At 40.8% G+C, this 15274-nt stretch overlaps 1 protein-coding gene across 1 annotated transcript in view; it reads left to right on the top strand.

Moving 5' to 3' along the window:
- agbl4 (AGBL carboxypeptidase 4) overlaps window positions 1-15274 on the top strand; it is a 299306-nt gene that overhangs the window by 280827 nt on the left and 3205 nt on the right. The window contains exons 10-11 of the mRNA XM_086090040.1: window positions 3158-3310; window positions 5416-5578. Of these exons, the coding sequence (XP_085946166.1) occupies window positions 3158-3310; window positions 5416-5578 (316 nt within the window). The remainder of the gene's footprint in view (window positions 1-3157; window positions 3311-5415; window positions 5579-15274) is intronic.

Here is a 15274-nt window from a genome sequence, read left to right on the forward strand (position 1 = left end):
CCACTATGCAAAAAAAAGATTCAACTTGCATTACGGCGACAGTGAAAAACGATTTGTTAAAGATAACTTTCTTTGCCATATAATTGAAAGGTATGGTCAACTTCTACTTTTAACTTCACAATGTCAAAGTATGTCATCAGGATAATTCAGTATCACCTGCTTGTCTTCCCTCCTCCATCTCACCTTCACCATTTCCTCTTTTAGTTCTCCCTCCTCCCCCAGGGTCATGTGGGAGTTGGTTAGGGGCGACCCATGTGATTATTAGGCTGGTTTACCCCGTCAAGACCTTGGCCCGTTTGCTTGAAACTCCCCCCATTCCGTTCTGGGCCTTAATGGAGCCAGATCAGCCACTGTCTCCTTTTATACTGGTCCATCTCCCTCCCTTTTATCTCTTTGTCTCTATATATTACCTTCGCCCTGCATTTACTTCCTCCTTCCCCGTTTTCTTTTCCTTCCTCACTGTCCTCCCTCCTCCTCCTCTTCTTCTGAGCGCCTTCCCCCTGCCGCCGTTCCCTCTCTCCTCTGGGGCTCCATCCATCAGGTTGTCGGGGGCTGCTAGTGGCCGACTCCCAGCCACCATATTTCACCGCCAGCCAGCCAAGCAGCTGACAGCACAGCCACCGCCAGGAAATTGCTTTGGCTGTGAGCGGAATTTCAAACGCGGGGCCGCTCTGCATCACCCGGGCCGCCCAAGAACTGCATCCCTCGCTCTCTTCCCGTCTCTCCACTCTGTCAATCTCCCTGCACGCCTCCGCACACATCTCTATGCTTTTTCTTTCCATGTTTGCCTTTTTTTTGCGCTTCTATTTCCTCCCCCCCCAAACACCCCCCCAACCCCCACCCCGTCTCTGCTTGGCTCCCCGCCGCCGTCTTTCTTTCTCCCCGCACTGTTTTCTCTCCTTGTTTTCTCTGTTTTAGTTGTTCCACCTCTCTGCCTTCTCCCGTCTTCCTCACTATCTTTGTGCCCCCTCGTTCTGCAAACACGGGGAATAAAGTGAGCTGCTGAATGTGCAATGAGTGGTAACGGCGGTAGAGCGCGGTAGGGGAAAGAGGAAGGATGGTTGAGGTGCACAAGCGTATGGGTGGCTGTGCTCCAGCTTGCACTCGTGGCCTCGTCACAAACAGTTTAAGACGCAGCTGTTGTGGCGGGGTGGTCACTTTTTTTTAACAAGTACAAAATAAATAAATAAAAATAACAAGTGGACGGCATGTGGTGCTGTGAAGATCCCGTTTTTTTCTTTTATCACCCCAATATTAGATTTGGCAGAGGCGTCTTTTGTTGAATTACAGTGGTATTTTATAAAAGTTTCCTCCTGTAAATAACATTAAGCATATAATTTATACAAGTTGTAAAATGTCTCAAGTCCACTTGTTTATGTTTAACATATTTAAAACATCATAAATCCTGCTGTTTCTACTAAGTGCTGTCTCAAATGTTTCTCCAATTTCGATACTGTAACGTTTCTTGGGAGGGGTAATATGGCGGCCTCGCAGCTTCAAAAGCCTTAGCCTTTTGGCTATCCAGTAATATATACAGATTTTAGTTAGTTAGTTAGTTAGTTAGTTAGTCATTTGTGGCGACATTAGTGAGGGAAAGAATAGCAACAAAACAAACAATGTGAAGCGGAAAATAGTGGTGACAAAATGTAATTTAGCATGATGGAAGCATGGTTAAAATAACTGATTTACAGACTGCACCCATGAAATTTGCTGTTGGTCCTAAATTAGCGTCTGTAATTTCACAATGAAAAAAAGCCCGGTTAAAATAACATTGACGGATTGACAATTAAGGTTTGGTTTGGTTTTAAATATTGACGGATTGACGGTGACTGAAGGCTGGCCTGTCTGTTGCCGATCAAAATGAATTGACACGTACACCACTGACCAACCAATCAGAGGTCAGAAAAAGGCTGATGTAAGGTTAATTGGAAGTTGAAGCATATAGTGGTTGAAATCCAATTGCACAATCAACACTACAAAATGATGAGGTTTCTGGGAATAAATTAATATAATAATTTAATGGAACAAATAGTACAATTTAATTTGTAAATATACAGGTTTGTCAGAGCTTCTGATAGTGTTTAGACTTCTGTACTTGTCTGGGCTAATGTGAGTTATTGGCAGTGTCATTTACGTGGCTTCAGTTAGCACACAGTGACAGTGTGAATGGGAGAGCGAACGGTTGTCGGTCTTAAAATGTATCCTGTAATTAATCGGTGACCACTGCAGGGTGTTGTCTGCCTTTTCCCCAAAGTCAGATAGGATAGGCTCCTGCTTCCCTCAATATTGAACAGAATGTGTGATGGATCGACTGTTCAATATTCAATCATATCAAAAACTTTTCAACAAATGACTCAATGCTTGCACTGCTTTGCCAACATTTAATTCTTCTAATAGTGCTCTGTGTGCCAGTTTGGCCGTCGCTTTGCTCCAAATGGAGGTTTTGCAAACAACTTAGAGCGGATTTAATGAAATGATATGCACACATTCATGATCCCGAAAGGAGGATTCCTAATGGCTCTTTTGCTTCGACTACAACCGCACAATTTCTTCAAATCGTTGCCTCTTTTTTGATAGACACCATGCCACCATTAGTCACTGAGTGTGTTGTCCACTCAGATCAATAAACCTCGCACCCGAAATAGTGGCTTACATTATCTTTACATCATGTATGCTTGATTATTTCTTTGTTTCTTTTCCAGTGGTAGTTTTTTTACAACCGCGCACACACAATAAAAATGAATGTAGGATGCATTCTAAAACGTCACAATTGAACTAAATTGTTACTCTCTAGTCCATTGGATCCGTAGCAACTCTGGTGTGTATCCGGGTCATGGCACCAATTGAAATGTTTTGAGAGAACTTTCACCATTCCTTTTATCTCTAATGCTCACTATATTATCAGTAACTACTGGACAGTATATTCCCAGTTAAACCATATAATGAATGCCAAAAAAGTGTAGACACCGCCGCTGTTCATGTTAGTTGGAATTCCTTTTTTGTAGACTCCTCTCTCTCTGTTTATATTGTGATCTTCCCCAGATCCTCCAAATCCACAATGTCAGAAAGTGACGCTTTGTTCACCTGTAACCTGCTGGGGTTTTTTTTTTCTTCTATTTGTCTGCGTGTGTCTCTCGCTCCTGTGTTCCGACATCAGAGTGTGAGCTTGGAGTTCTACATCGACGTCCACGCTCACTCCACCATGCTGAACGGCTTCATGTACGGCAACGTGTTTGAGGACGAGGAGCGCGTCCAGAGGCAGGCCGTCTTCCCCAGACTGCTGTGCCACAATGCACACGACTTCTCTTTTGTGAGTCTTGACATACACGCACACACAGAGACAGTCTTTTTTTCTTTCTGTCAGAACTCATTTTGAAAGTAGTGCTGCTTAATACTTGGAGATAGTGTACAATGTGCTGTGCAAAATAGCTACCTTTATTAATACTACACTTGAGGAGATTGAATGGGTGTAAGTATATAAGGTACACCTGCACACTCAAATTGGATCCAATTATTTTTAAAAAATACGCTTGCAAAGATAATGCTCACTTTTCGCTAATATTGGGGTGACATTTTTTAACTAAATCAATGTGGCAAAATACAAGAACTACTTTCTAATTATTTAGTATTTTTTATTCTTTATTATTCAGTGATAATATATTATTATATTCCTATGACATTTTTTCTAATTAGTTATCTGTTTTTTATTTGTTATATTTAGATTAGATTTAGTTTTATTATTTTCTATTTGTTGTTATTTCATTAGCTTATCAATATTATAAGTATATTGTGTAGTGGATTTTTGTGTGGATTTTGTGTCGATTTAGCTAATGATATGGTGGGTGACTGCCACAGTAATAAATAAATAAATAAATACATAAATAAATAAAATCTACATATAGTCTTGAATGCATAGATTGGAAATGCCACATTCTTTATGCCATTCCTTATATTTTCTCCAATTTAAATGACTTCAGTTCAGTATTTAAACTATTTCCCAAAAAGGTGTGCATTCATGGATTATATCTTCGTAAAGTGGGAAGTGAGTCAAGCCATATATTGCTAGTGGGACATCTGGCCCAGGGGTCATCTCCCTCCCTGTGCTTTGGCCCCTCTGCCTATTCAGCACTACCCACAATGCACTGCTGCAGCAGCACAACACAATCATGGCAAAATCCCATCGGGTGGAAGCAAGTTTGCATTTCAGCAAAGCAGCGCAGCAGAGTGACAGTTAACGGTAACATTTTTTCCACATGTGCTTCCCAAGACACCGTCAACATTGTGTAGTATAGCTGACGCCCACAAACCAAATGGATTTTTTTTTTTTCATCATTTCCATTTTGTAAGAGGTATTTTTCTAACACTGTGGCTATATTTACAGGACCAGAATGTCTTTAGTTTGTTTTATTGGTGCATGCATGAATATTTATTATAACATTTATAACTTAATGTCGTTGTGGTAGCAGGATTATGCAAAACTAATATACTTTCCAGATCCCAATGTAGGCATAGTTCCAGGTTTTGTAACCTGATTTTAATGAAGACTGCTTCTTATTTATTTGGAAGTTGTCACTGCTCATTACCACCACCTACAGTACTGGAGTACAACATAATCTTTACAACTTCACGACTACGGTCATTTATTTCATTTTCATACTTTTATACTGTTTACATAGGCAGAAATTCGTATCTATCTTCAGTTGTTTGAAGAGTTCTGTATTTAGGGGAGGAGCTAATGTTAACCAATTTTTGGATAGGGTTCAGAAAATGGGTGGATAGAATGGATAGTTGAAAGTGACTGAGAGTGTTATGGCCACTTATATTAGCTCTTGTTTTACTGTACGCAAGCTAGCTAGCGATCATCAATTATTCAAAAAGTTCTGTTTAGACGGGAGGCGTTAAAAGTAACTGACAGTGTCATAGCTACATGTGTTAGCTCGTGTATTTGCTGTATGCAAGCTAACCAACGATTGACAGTTAATTAAAGAGTTCTGTTTAGGCAGGAGGAATTAAAGTAACAGAGAGTGTCATAGCTACATGTGTTAGCTCGTGTATTTGCTATACGCAAGCTAATTAGATACAGGTGGTTTTTGAGGAGCTAATGTTAGCTCATTGTTGGTAGAAAGTGACTGCAAGTGTCATGGCCACGTGTTAGCTTTTGTGTTGCTGTACGCAAGCTAACCAGAGACAGGTGCCAAAGAATAGCCTCAAAGTATACACATTTTTGTACACGTTTGTAACATTATTAAAATGTCATTTTCCGTTTTGTGTATTTTGGGCCGATTTTGAAAAAGTCACCAAATTTCAGGGTGCAAGAATGTCTTTTTATTGCTGTCAAATGTCAAAATGGGTTAAAAGAAACTGCCTTTCACAAGCTGTCTCATCTTGTCTCCTGTGTATTTTTATTTATTTCAGTCCAACACGTCCTTTAACCGTGACGTGGTGAAGGCCGGCACCGGCAGACGTTTCCTCGGCGGTCTCCTTGACGACACGTCCTACTGCTACACTCTGGAGGTGTCTTTCTACAGCTACATGACCTCTGGCAGCACGGCACCCGTGGCCTACACCGAGGAGACATGTATCCTTTCGCTGTGTGTCTTCCACTCACTTTACGTTAGTGTAGACAGCAACCGTGACGTTCCTTTTGTGTCTGGTAATTAGTTGCCGGCGCGTCACCAAAATGACAATGCACATGAGGCTTTGTGTGTGAGTTTGCATCGGGTCATGTGCACTCGCTACAAAAGCCACGTTGCGCTTTTGTCGCCTCTCGTCGTGACAGATGCGCAGAGTTAAAACAGGGATGCGATAGCCGCGTCTATTGATTCCATTCACAAAGGCGCTCCCAGAAGACAAGGAGGTCCGTGTAGTCAGGCTCAGGTGAGGCTTTGATTGCACTAAACAATAGAACAATGAGCCAAACAAGACTCCTGTCAAATGCAATCGTTCAGACGACGCACAAACGCACATCACGGCCGCTGAAGGTCGCCCGTGTCTTAATGGACACTGATAGGAGGAGGAAGTTTTCCCTTCAGCTGACCTTCTCCAGACTGGAGTGCTCCTGAGAGCGTGCCGATGGCGCTGAGATCTTGCCAAGCGTTTTAGAGAGGAGTGATAAGGAGTCTTACATGAGATGTGTTTAAGTGTTCCTGCATCTCCTGCAGATGGCGGGGATGTTGGTCCTGGGTGTAGCCCTAGTGCCCTCTAGTGCCAAGGCTGGACACACTCGCGCCACCACCATGAAGGTTTTACTGGTTCCTATCCACTGTTCCCTTTGCAGAAATCAACATTTGCAGTTTAATTAACACGGTTTCAATATGTGGATTATTGTGGTTTGCAGTGCACTGCATCATATTGAGAGCAGTGTCTTATATATTCTATACAATGTATAATTATAACCAAAATGACTCCCACTGGCCAAAATTGGAGTTAAAGTCAAGTCGTATTTGGTGAATGGTTTTCTTTTCACTGTAGGCGCAAGAATGTTGCAAACAGCTATGAGGAGGCATGTTAAGAGATTGTATTGAGAGAAAAAAATAAGCTTTACTGTGAGGAAAATCCATCTTTTTCACTCTTCCGAACAATTCTGATCAATTGTATAGCATAATTACTTTTGTGCTTTAGGTCACATTCATAAATAAGGTTGCAATTAAAATGTCCATTTAAAATATTGAAAATATGTTTTTTTTATTCAATTAATAATTCATTTTTATTTTAATTAGATTATGGATAATGATTGGTGTACTCTAACCCAGTAGTCAACCTGAGTAGTCATTGATACCATTACCAAGTACCAATCCTACTAGTCCCTACAAAAAAAAGAAAAAGAAGAGAGAAAATTAAAATTAAAAAAAGACCTATCATTTTTTTTCTTAAAATTGCATGGAATTAATTTTTTATTTTTTTTAATTATTATTCTAATTTCTCATTTCTAGTTCCTGATTGTAAAACAGCCACAAGAGGGCGGCCGCCGTCGCCAGTGCAGATACCTTGAATAATAATGTCACGTAATTACCTAAATGATATTAAAAATGTTAATTCATTGATAATTTAAAAATAAATAATTATAAAATGAATGGGGGAAATTGCAACATGACAGTCACACAAACGTGACACACAAACACCTGGTCTATTGTAGACCATTCTAATCAGTTGTACATTATGATTGTCATACATGTAATGCGAAAGGCTCCTTAAAACAAATTTGGACATGGAACTTTGCCAAAATGTTAGAATTCTCCATTTCATGAGTAACGTCACTTTGTTGTCATTTTCATTGAGGATATACCTAAATAAACCAAATAAAAAGTGCACTTATAAACTTATTAAATTATTTGGCCATCGTATGGGTCACTCCATACCTCAGCCAAGGCGATTTTTTTTATCAATGTTTGTTTGTTGCAGAATTAAGCAACAAATTGCTTAGCTGGGTTCCAAACGGCAATCTAAATCTGGAACTTAATGTACAGATGCGGCACGTTTTTCCATGTAATTTGCTATCTTTCGAATGATGGCATTTGGCGTTCACAAAAGTGACGATCGTGCATTGCAGCTGATGTGGGATTGAGTCACACTCAATACGCCATTCACAGAACAGGACAAGCATTGGCGGTTTCTGGTATGTGCAATATGTGCGTCGGCGCAAGGCGGCATTTACTGGGAAGAAATCCTATGTGAAAGGGTTTTCTATTGGCATCATGACGTGCACTCTAAAAACAGTTGGGTCAAAAGTAACCCAATTATGGATCAAAAATGGACCGATCCACTTTCAATTTGACCCAATTTTTTGGATTGTTTTATACAAAATGACACCATTTTTTGACCCAAGTACAGGATCTGATCAATATTTATGAGTTGTTTTACATGAGAAGACCCATTTCTTGACTCAAAGTTGGGTCAAATAGACCCAAGTAGAGGATCGGCCCATTTTTAACCCATAGTTGGGTTATTTTTGACCCAACTGTTTTTAGAGTGTGTCACGCTTGTGTGAGTAATACTAAGGTTGAAGCTCATTTAAAGGGTTTGGAGTCTTTAGGCCGGTGATTTTGGTTGTGTTGCATTTCTACTCGAGGTCAAGTCCGCCCTGGTGAGTGGACTTCCATCATCTTTTTTTTTTTGTTTTCTAGTCAAGTGCGTGTGTTCATTTATGAAAAGGGGAGGGTCACAATGAGGCAGGGTCCCGTGTGGTGGGCAAGCTGCACAGGGTAACCCGGTGCAGACTGGAGATTGGGGTCAGGCAGGTTGAAAGAACCGACCATGTCGCTTTTTCCGCCCCAGCGCTCTGCTCGATGGAGCGTACAAATCATCAACAGAGACCTTTAGCACCTCCAGCCCACCTTCCCTCACCCCCGACACACACACACACACACACACTTCCCACCCTGACACACAATCATCTACGGCCCAAACTAACACATAACAAATAAATAATAGCCACTTATACACCCACTTCACTGTCCTTCTCCAAAACTGGCCTCTTAACATTTCTCACAGTTCAGACTTTTTTTTGTCACAGTTTGAAAGTGATGTGTATGTGCGTGCGTGCGCGCGTGCATGTTGCACTCATGTCGTCCTCTCTCCTCCAGCCTGTCCTTTCCGCTCGTCTCATCACCCAGAACATAACAGCTCATTATATCATCTAGTCAAGCTGAGAATCCTCTTCTCCAAAACAGCAGGGACAACCTCTATCCTGTCTGCCTTCTCTTTGTCCTCTAATCATCCGCTCACCTGTGCCTGTGTCTGCGTGCGTGCGCGTCTGCGCGTGCACGCGCTCGCTTCATGTGTGACCTCTTACATTTACTTACATGTAGAACCATTAGTAAAACCATTCCTCTTGTGTCTAAAAGAGCATTTGACAATGCCAACGTTGAAGGTAGTAGTGACGGCAAAGAGGAAAATTGTGATGATGAGCATAGAAGAAGCAGTGCAGGGTGCGCCACGCCTTTTGCCCAAACTTAAGTTTGAATCACATTTAAGTTTGATTCTTCGTGCTACAGTCAAGAATGTTAAAATATTATTTAAAACATTGTGTGTCCAGTTTGTACAGTAAAAGGTTTGACAATGGCAACAGTTTGAACATGGAACCAGGGTTATTATAGTTTTGGAATTTTCATTTTAGTTAGTTTTTATTTCATTTTGAGTTTTGTATTTTAGATTTAGTTTGTTTTAATTATTTTTCAGGGTGGTTCTTTTCGTTTGTTATTTTTTTAAAAAATGCTAAATTTTAGGTAGTTTCAGTATTTCTTATATATATATATATATATATATATATATATATATATATATATATATATATATATATATATATATATATATATATATATATATATATATATATATATATATACATACATACAATTTTATTTTTTTTATATATTTTTTTTTAAAAGCTCATGTTGGGTAAAAACAAGCACAATATTGTGTTTTTGTACATAACAGCAGTGGCAAAGCAATAGGATTGGTCATGTCATGTCATGGCTCAGCGATGCAAAGCATCATGGTCTTTGTAGTGCACAATGCTGTTTGTGTTCAGCTGGAGCAGGTGCAAAGTAATGGGGGGGGGGGGGTTTTATGGTGATGTTGAAAAATATTCGTTTGTATGACTGATTTATGGGAGTGATGATGACCACCGCAGTGGCCAAAAAATTCCTAATTAAAATGAAAGTGCGCTAATAAACTAAACAATAGAGGGTGCTAGAACTGCACAAATGGAATACAGCCTTTTTGACGGATATTTTTAATATTGTAACTTGACAACAACGATATCGTGACAATTTTCATATCGCGATATTGCCGTTAACCAATAGCCATACATCCCTAGTTTAAATGTTTGGCCACTAGTCGTTTTTCATGAAGACGTAGTGTTTCTCCTATGCTACATTTTATTGCCTGTCATGATGATGGTATGAAGAAAGTTTGAGAACCACCGGTATTGAAAATTAATGTTGCGAACGATTGTAGTGCACGGGACCTTGTTGTTACTATGCAAACGTCTCTGCATCCTGTGGAGATCTTTGACTTTGAAGACTTGGCCAAACTTGAAAGTACATTTACGCCATGGAAGATTTTTTAATCGTGTTGTCCTCGCCAGGGACTGTGTGTTTGCTTCTGGATCCACGCAAACACACACTCATTGTCAGCTGACAGTCAGACCCGCGCCACACAACAGTGGGAAGCCATGAAATAGCAGAGCTGCCAGTGGAACGCACTATGCATCAGTGCACCTGACACCCAGCGGAGGGGCTGTGACAGGTATGCAAATGATATAGCTTGGAGGCAAATATGCTTCGCTTCCACACATCACACACATCATCTCACGCAGACACGCACCAGCGGGTGCGCGGCCTCGCACGTGCGAAAGCAGGCAGCTGATTGCACAGGTATCGTTGGAGCGGCCGTTCGGATGTAAGCATTGGCAGCGACGCTGAAAAATCATGCAAATGTTCGCTCGGACACGATGACGTAGGAGAGGAAAGTTTGCGGGGGACCCGCCCACTAACTGAAAGACCGGGGCGGCGCTGAGAGGCGGCGCCGAGTCGGTGAGCCGGATGTGTCAGCTGATGTGTGATCAGTGACAGACAAAGTGCCAATGGAGGCAACACAAGATGAGACCCGTGTCATTGTCAGCTACGAGTGCTGGAAGCGGCTTGTCACATCAGCCAGACGGGGGCGAAAGTACTCAAGTAGCACTCTGTACTCAAGTAGCAGTAAAGACACTTGCGTCAAAAAAAAATTTTGAATAGCAGTAAAGATTCAAGTCCGTTACAAAAAAAAAAAAGTACAGATGCATTTTTACTCTCAATATAGTCGTACCTTGAAATATGAATTGAATTCTGAATTTTGTGGCCATGCTCGTAACTCAAAACTGTTATTGCCAATAATCTTTCGCCATTGAAATTAATTAAAATTACATTTATGTGTTCCAGCCTAAATATATATATATGTTTAACAAGAAAATTATCACTATATACAATTGAACTTTATAAAACATGGATAAAAAGAAAGTTTTTCCATTTAAAAAAAGCCATCAGAAAAAAATTGTATACCTGAAAAATCGACTTACATAATACAGTAGAATAAATAAATGTAACATGATTACAAAGCACACACAAAAATACGATTCACATATTGTTGTGGAATATCTGTGAGGAAAGTGCTTATGTTTTTGGTTGCATCCATTTGCTTGTATGTTATCTGCATTTGCAGTTGCTCAAAACTAATTTTTCCACAAAACTTAATAAGTAAATATGATGCAGTAAAGTGCTGTATATTATGTGGCTATAGTTTTAAAAATATTTTTATATAATTATTCTTTTGGAAATGCTATACAATTATAATTATTTAAAGTATTTTTCTGCGTGTTGAAATTCAGAATTTCTCTTTCAGAGAAAAATGAAGGCGTTCGTTTTTGTTATAAATAGTGCATCATTTATCATTGTTTCGTTCATGGGCATTACACCCCCCTATGGGAAACAGGTGTTAAGCCTTGCCAGAGGTTTGTGCTGCACTGATGGCCTTTTTTTTTTTAAATAGTTTTCTTAACTTCATATTCAAGTGTGATATTCAGAGGAGACACGTTTTACTTATTTAGCAAAGAAGATATATTTTTAAAAAACAAAAAACAAATCTGTGTTCTTAGCCTGCAAATGCAACCTATTACTTGAGCTACTATAACTTGGGTGCCCCCTCGTGGCCTTATTTGGCTTATTCATTGTGTTTTGTTTTGGTTTGTTTTGGTTGTCAGATGAATTACAAACCGCAATTCAAATTAATTTGTGACATTCTTAAAATATATATAAAAAGAGAATACAATGATTTGCAAATCATGTTAACCTATGGAATACACTACAAAGACATGATATTCAAATGATGAATATTATTGGGGGGGTTGTTTTTTGGTTTTTGGCAAATAATAATTAAAAAATATTTTTTATAGCCTTATTGTTTCAATGAGTGACAGGAAGGAAAAAAATCTGCAACTAGCGTAATTTGTAGTAGCTACCTGGAAAGGGAGAGGTAACACCATGCATTGAAAAAAAAATCACCGATTTGCTGTTTTTGTGCTCAGGCCAAAGCAAAATAACAGTATTGCTTTAGTGCCATCTAGTGGCATCTTGGTGCCATAGCAAAACTGTGGAAATTAGTTGAAGGAAAGGAAAGTAGTCCTTTGCCGCCATTTTGTGGCATCTACAGGCATTACAGTGCCTGTAGATGCTTAAGCCTGTTTGGTTTTGTGATTTTCATTTGAAAATCTTGAACGGGACTCAAAGTTTGGTGCTCAAGTTTGTTCCTTTCACTTCCCTGAAGTTTTGAGTCTGCTAAATCGCTAATTGAGGGCAAAAGTGGCCTTTTCTGTATCGCTGTTGCTGACGGGCCTCTTAATTAGTCATCGATAATGAGTTGTCTTGCGTGTCAGCGCAGTGACAGCAACTGTCAGTGGCCTTCATTGATGCCTCCGATGTCCCCTCCCTCGTCTCCGTGTTAAATCCCGTCCGACCAGGACAGCGTTCTCCTTGTTCCTTATCCGTCGAACCACGGGGGGCCTTGTCGTCCACTCGTCACCTTGTCTGTCCGTCTGCCAGGACCAGGCGCTGGGGACGTGATGGCGAAAGCCGCTAAATGCCGCGCTGACAGTAAATAGCCGCGGTAAACAAGTCGTGACGTCCCCGCCGCTCTTGTCTGGCTCATCAGCACACAAACTGGCACACGCCCTTGAGCCATGACAATGACCGGCCATCGATTAAACACGACGCCAAAGAACGCACCGCAGGGGCAGGCGGCCTCCTCGCAGGTCATACCATTAGGTACACCTGCACATTATAATGAGGTCTAATACAAGAGCGGCATTCAAAGTTCTGCCTTCACAACCATAATTATGCTCAGTGAAGACGTAAATAAATAGTATGTAAGGAAAGTAAACAAGCTTGCCTTTTTTTTGTTGCTTTCGTTGAATGGACCTTGTGCTGCTCCTTCTGGTGTGCATACCTTGGCCACTGGGGGCAGTATATAAAAACATGGATATATGAAGACTGTCTTAGCTCTATGGTAATGTTAGTTGCTGCAAGGGGTAAAGAATATTTGCTTGTGATTTCCCCCCCCCCTCTCTTTCCATCCTTCTCGCTCTCCTCTCTCTCTCTCTCCTCCCTCTTTTTCCCTTTCTCTCCCTCTTTCTCTCTCTCCCTTCCTCTCTCTCTCTCTCCATCCTTATCCCTCTCTTTTTCTCTCCCTTTCTCCTCCCCCCTCTCTCTCCCTCTTTCTCTCTCTCCCTTCCTGACTCACTCTGTCTCTCTCTCTTTCACCCTGCCCCTCTCTCTCTCCCCGCCTCTGCCTCTCTCCCTCTCTCCATCTCTCTCCCACTCTCTCTCTCTTGCTCTTTGTCTCTCCCTCTCCCTCTCTCTCCTACTCCCTCCCTCTCTCTCCATCTCCTTCCCTCTCTCTCTCCCTCCCTCTCCTCATCTCCCTCCCTCTCTCTCTCTCTGCCTCCCTTTCTCCCTCTGTCTCTCCTTCCCTCTCTCTCTTCCTCTCTCTCCCCCCTCTTGCTCTCTCTCCCTCTCTCACTTCCTATCCCTCTCCTCCTCTCTCTCTCTCTCTCGCTCCCCCTTCTCTCTCTCTCTCTCTCGCTCCCCCTTCTCTCTCTCTCTCTTTCTCTCTCTCAACAAAGTTGTGGTCCACCACCTGCGTTCAGTTTCACATACACGTCATCACTTCGCAGTCCAGAACCCGTGGTGTCCCCCACCCCGGCAAATGGCCAAACAGCAGTAAGGGCATCCTCCATATCTGCAATTATTCACCCCCCCCCCCCCTATACTTTCCATCTCATCCCTGCACACGTAGAGAAGTTCTCCTTCAGAAACTGACCGTCCATCACGAAACCTCCTGTAATGGACGGCGAGTCGTGACAAGCCAAGCTGAGTGGCCATCTGCTCACGGTGGGGTCCGCGAGATATTTTTGTCACCGAGCTTGCCTGGCGAAAAAAAAGTTGGGACTGACGCCCAGTTCTGCTGATGGGAAAAATATGTGTGGAAAGGTGTTAGCGGGGGAGGGTGCATCAAAAACTTTTCTGAGGTCAGAATGAACACCAAGGATATGAGATGAATAATGTGTCTGTTCTGTTCTGTTCTGTACAAGATAGTCTACTGTGCAAACGTCTTTACAAGAATGACCATATATTGTGCGTATAACTAAAATGTCACAGGAACAAGGCCAAGCTGTTAAAATGAAAAATAAATGGAGTCTCTTCTGTTCACTCGTACATCTGGGCAGCATGGTTGCTCGTTTTGACGTTTGACATATTCTATTTTTTATGTCTTTTTTTAACTATACATATTGTACCTCCAAATTTGTCACTTTTTCAAGAGACCCCAAAAACCGCAAGTTTGTTTTAATTGCAACTCACCCCCGAGTTGGGCGTGGTCTGGCTGTAATTGTCAACAACAGTGAAAACTACGATCTAAATCATCTCTATACTACGACAAGGTATGCTATATAAACTAACCAGATGTTATCCTAATAAATCACTAACCTGAAAATCGATATAATGACGTTACTATTCCAACTCAATTTCGGTAAGGAGGCGTGACGAGACTGAGCCGGTGGGTGGCAGAGCGGCTACGTCGGTTTCACACAAGTGACGTAGATAGTCTGTGCTTGTCCAAGGAGAGGACAAACAGCCAAATTGTGTTTATGCCAATGTTTAACCTGAAGATGGCGCCACACAATGTTTTTGCGATACATTCATGCTTTCAACAAGCATGCACTAAAATTTCAAAACAATGACCAGGACATATAGAAAGTAGGGGTGTCAGGTGATTAAAAAAAAATTTATCTTAATGAATCACATGACTTCAATAGTTATCTCACGTTTAATAACAAATTTTATATCTGTTCTAAATGCACAATAAAATGAAAAAAAAAAGTTTTCATACACTTGTTAACATAAATGGAAATATGTTAAACTAATAGAAATATGGCTGCATCTTGCAGTCATTGATACAGTAATTTCATAATAATTTATAAAATAAAATGTACTGTACTGTAAAAAAAAAGAAGTGTGATATTAATTTGTGTTGAGATCATTTTTCTGCCACTAGATGGCATAATTGCATTTGTAAGACGGTAACAGCTCAATGCATTTTTCTTTTCATGTTAAAAGCTATCTAATCTTTAACATGTAATTGTAAAATTGTAAAATACAACTTGACCGCAGTCTCTACAAATATATGCATTATTATTATATTTATTACTGCTTAATTTTGACATGGACGTGTTGAGGTCCTC

This window comes from Leptonotus elevatus, chromosome 11 (assembly GCF_054856555.1).
Source record: "Leptonotus elevatus isolate MCC_2025b chromosome 11, RoL_Lele_1.0, whole genome shotgun sequence".
NCBI lineage: Eukaryota > Metazoa > Chordata > Actinopteri > Syngnathiformes > Syngnathidae > Leptonotus > Leptonotus elevatus.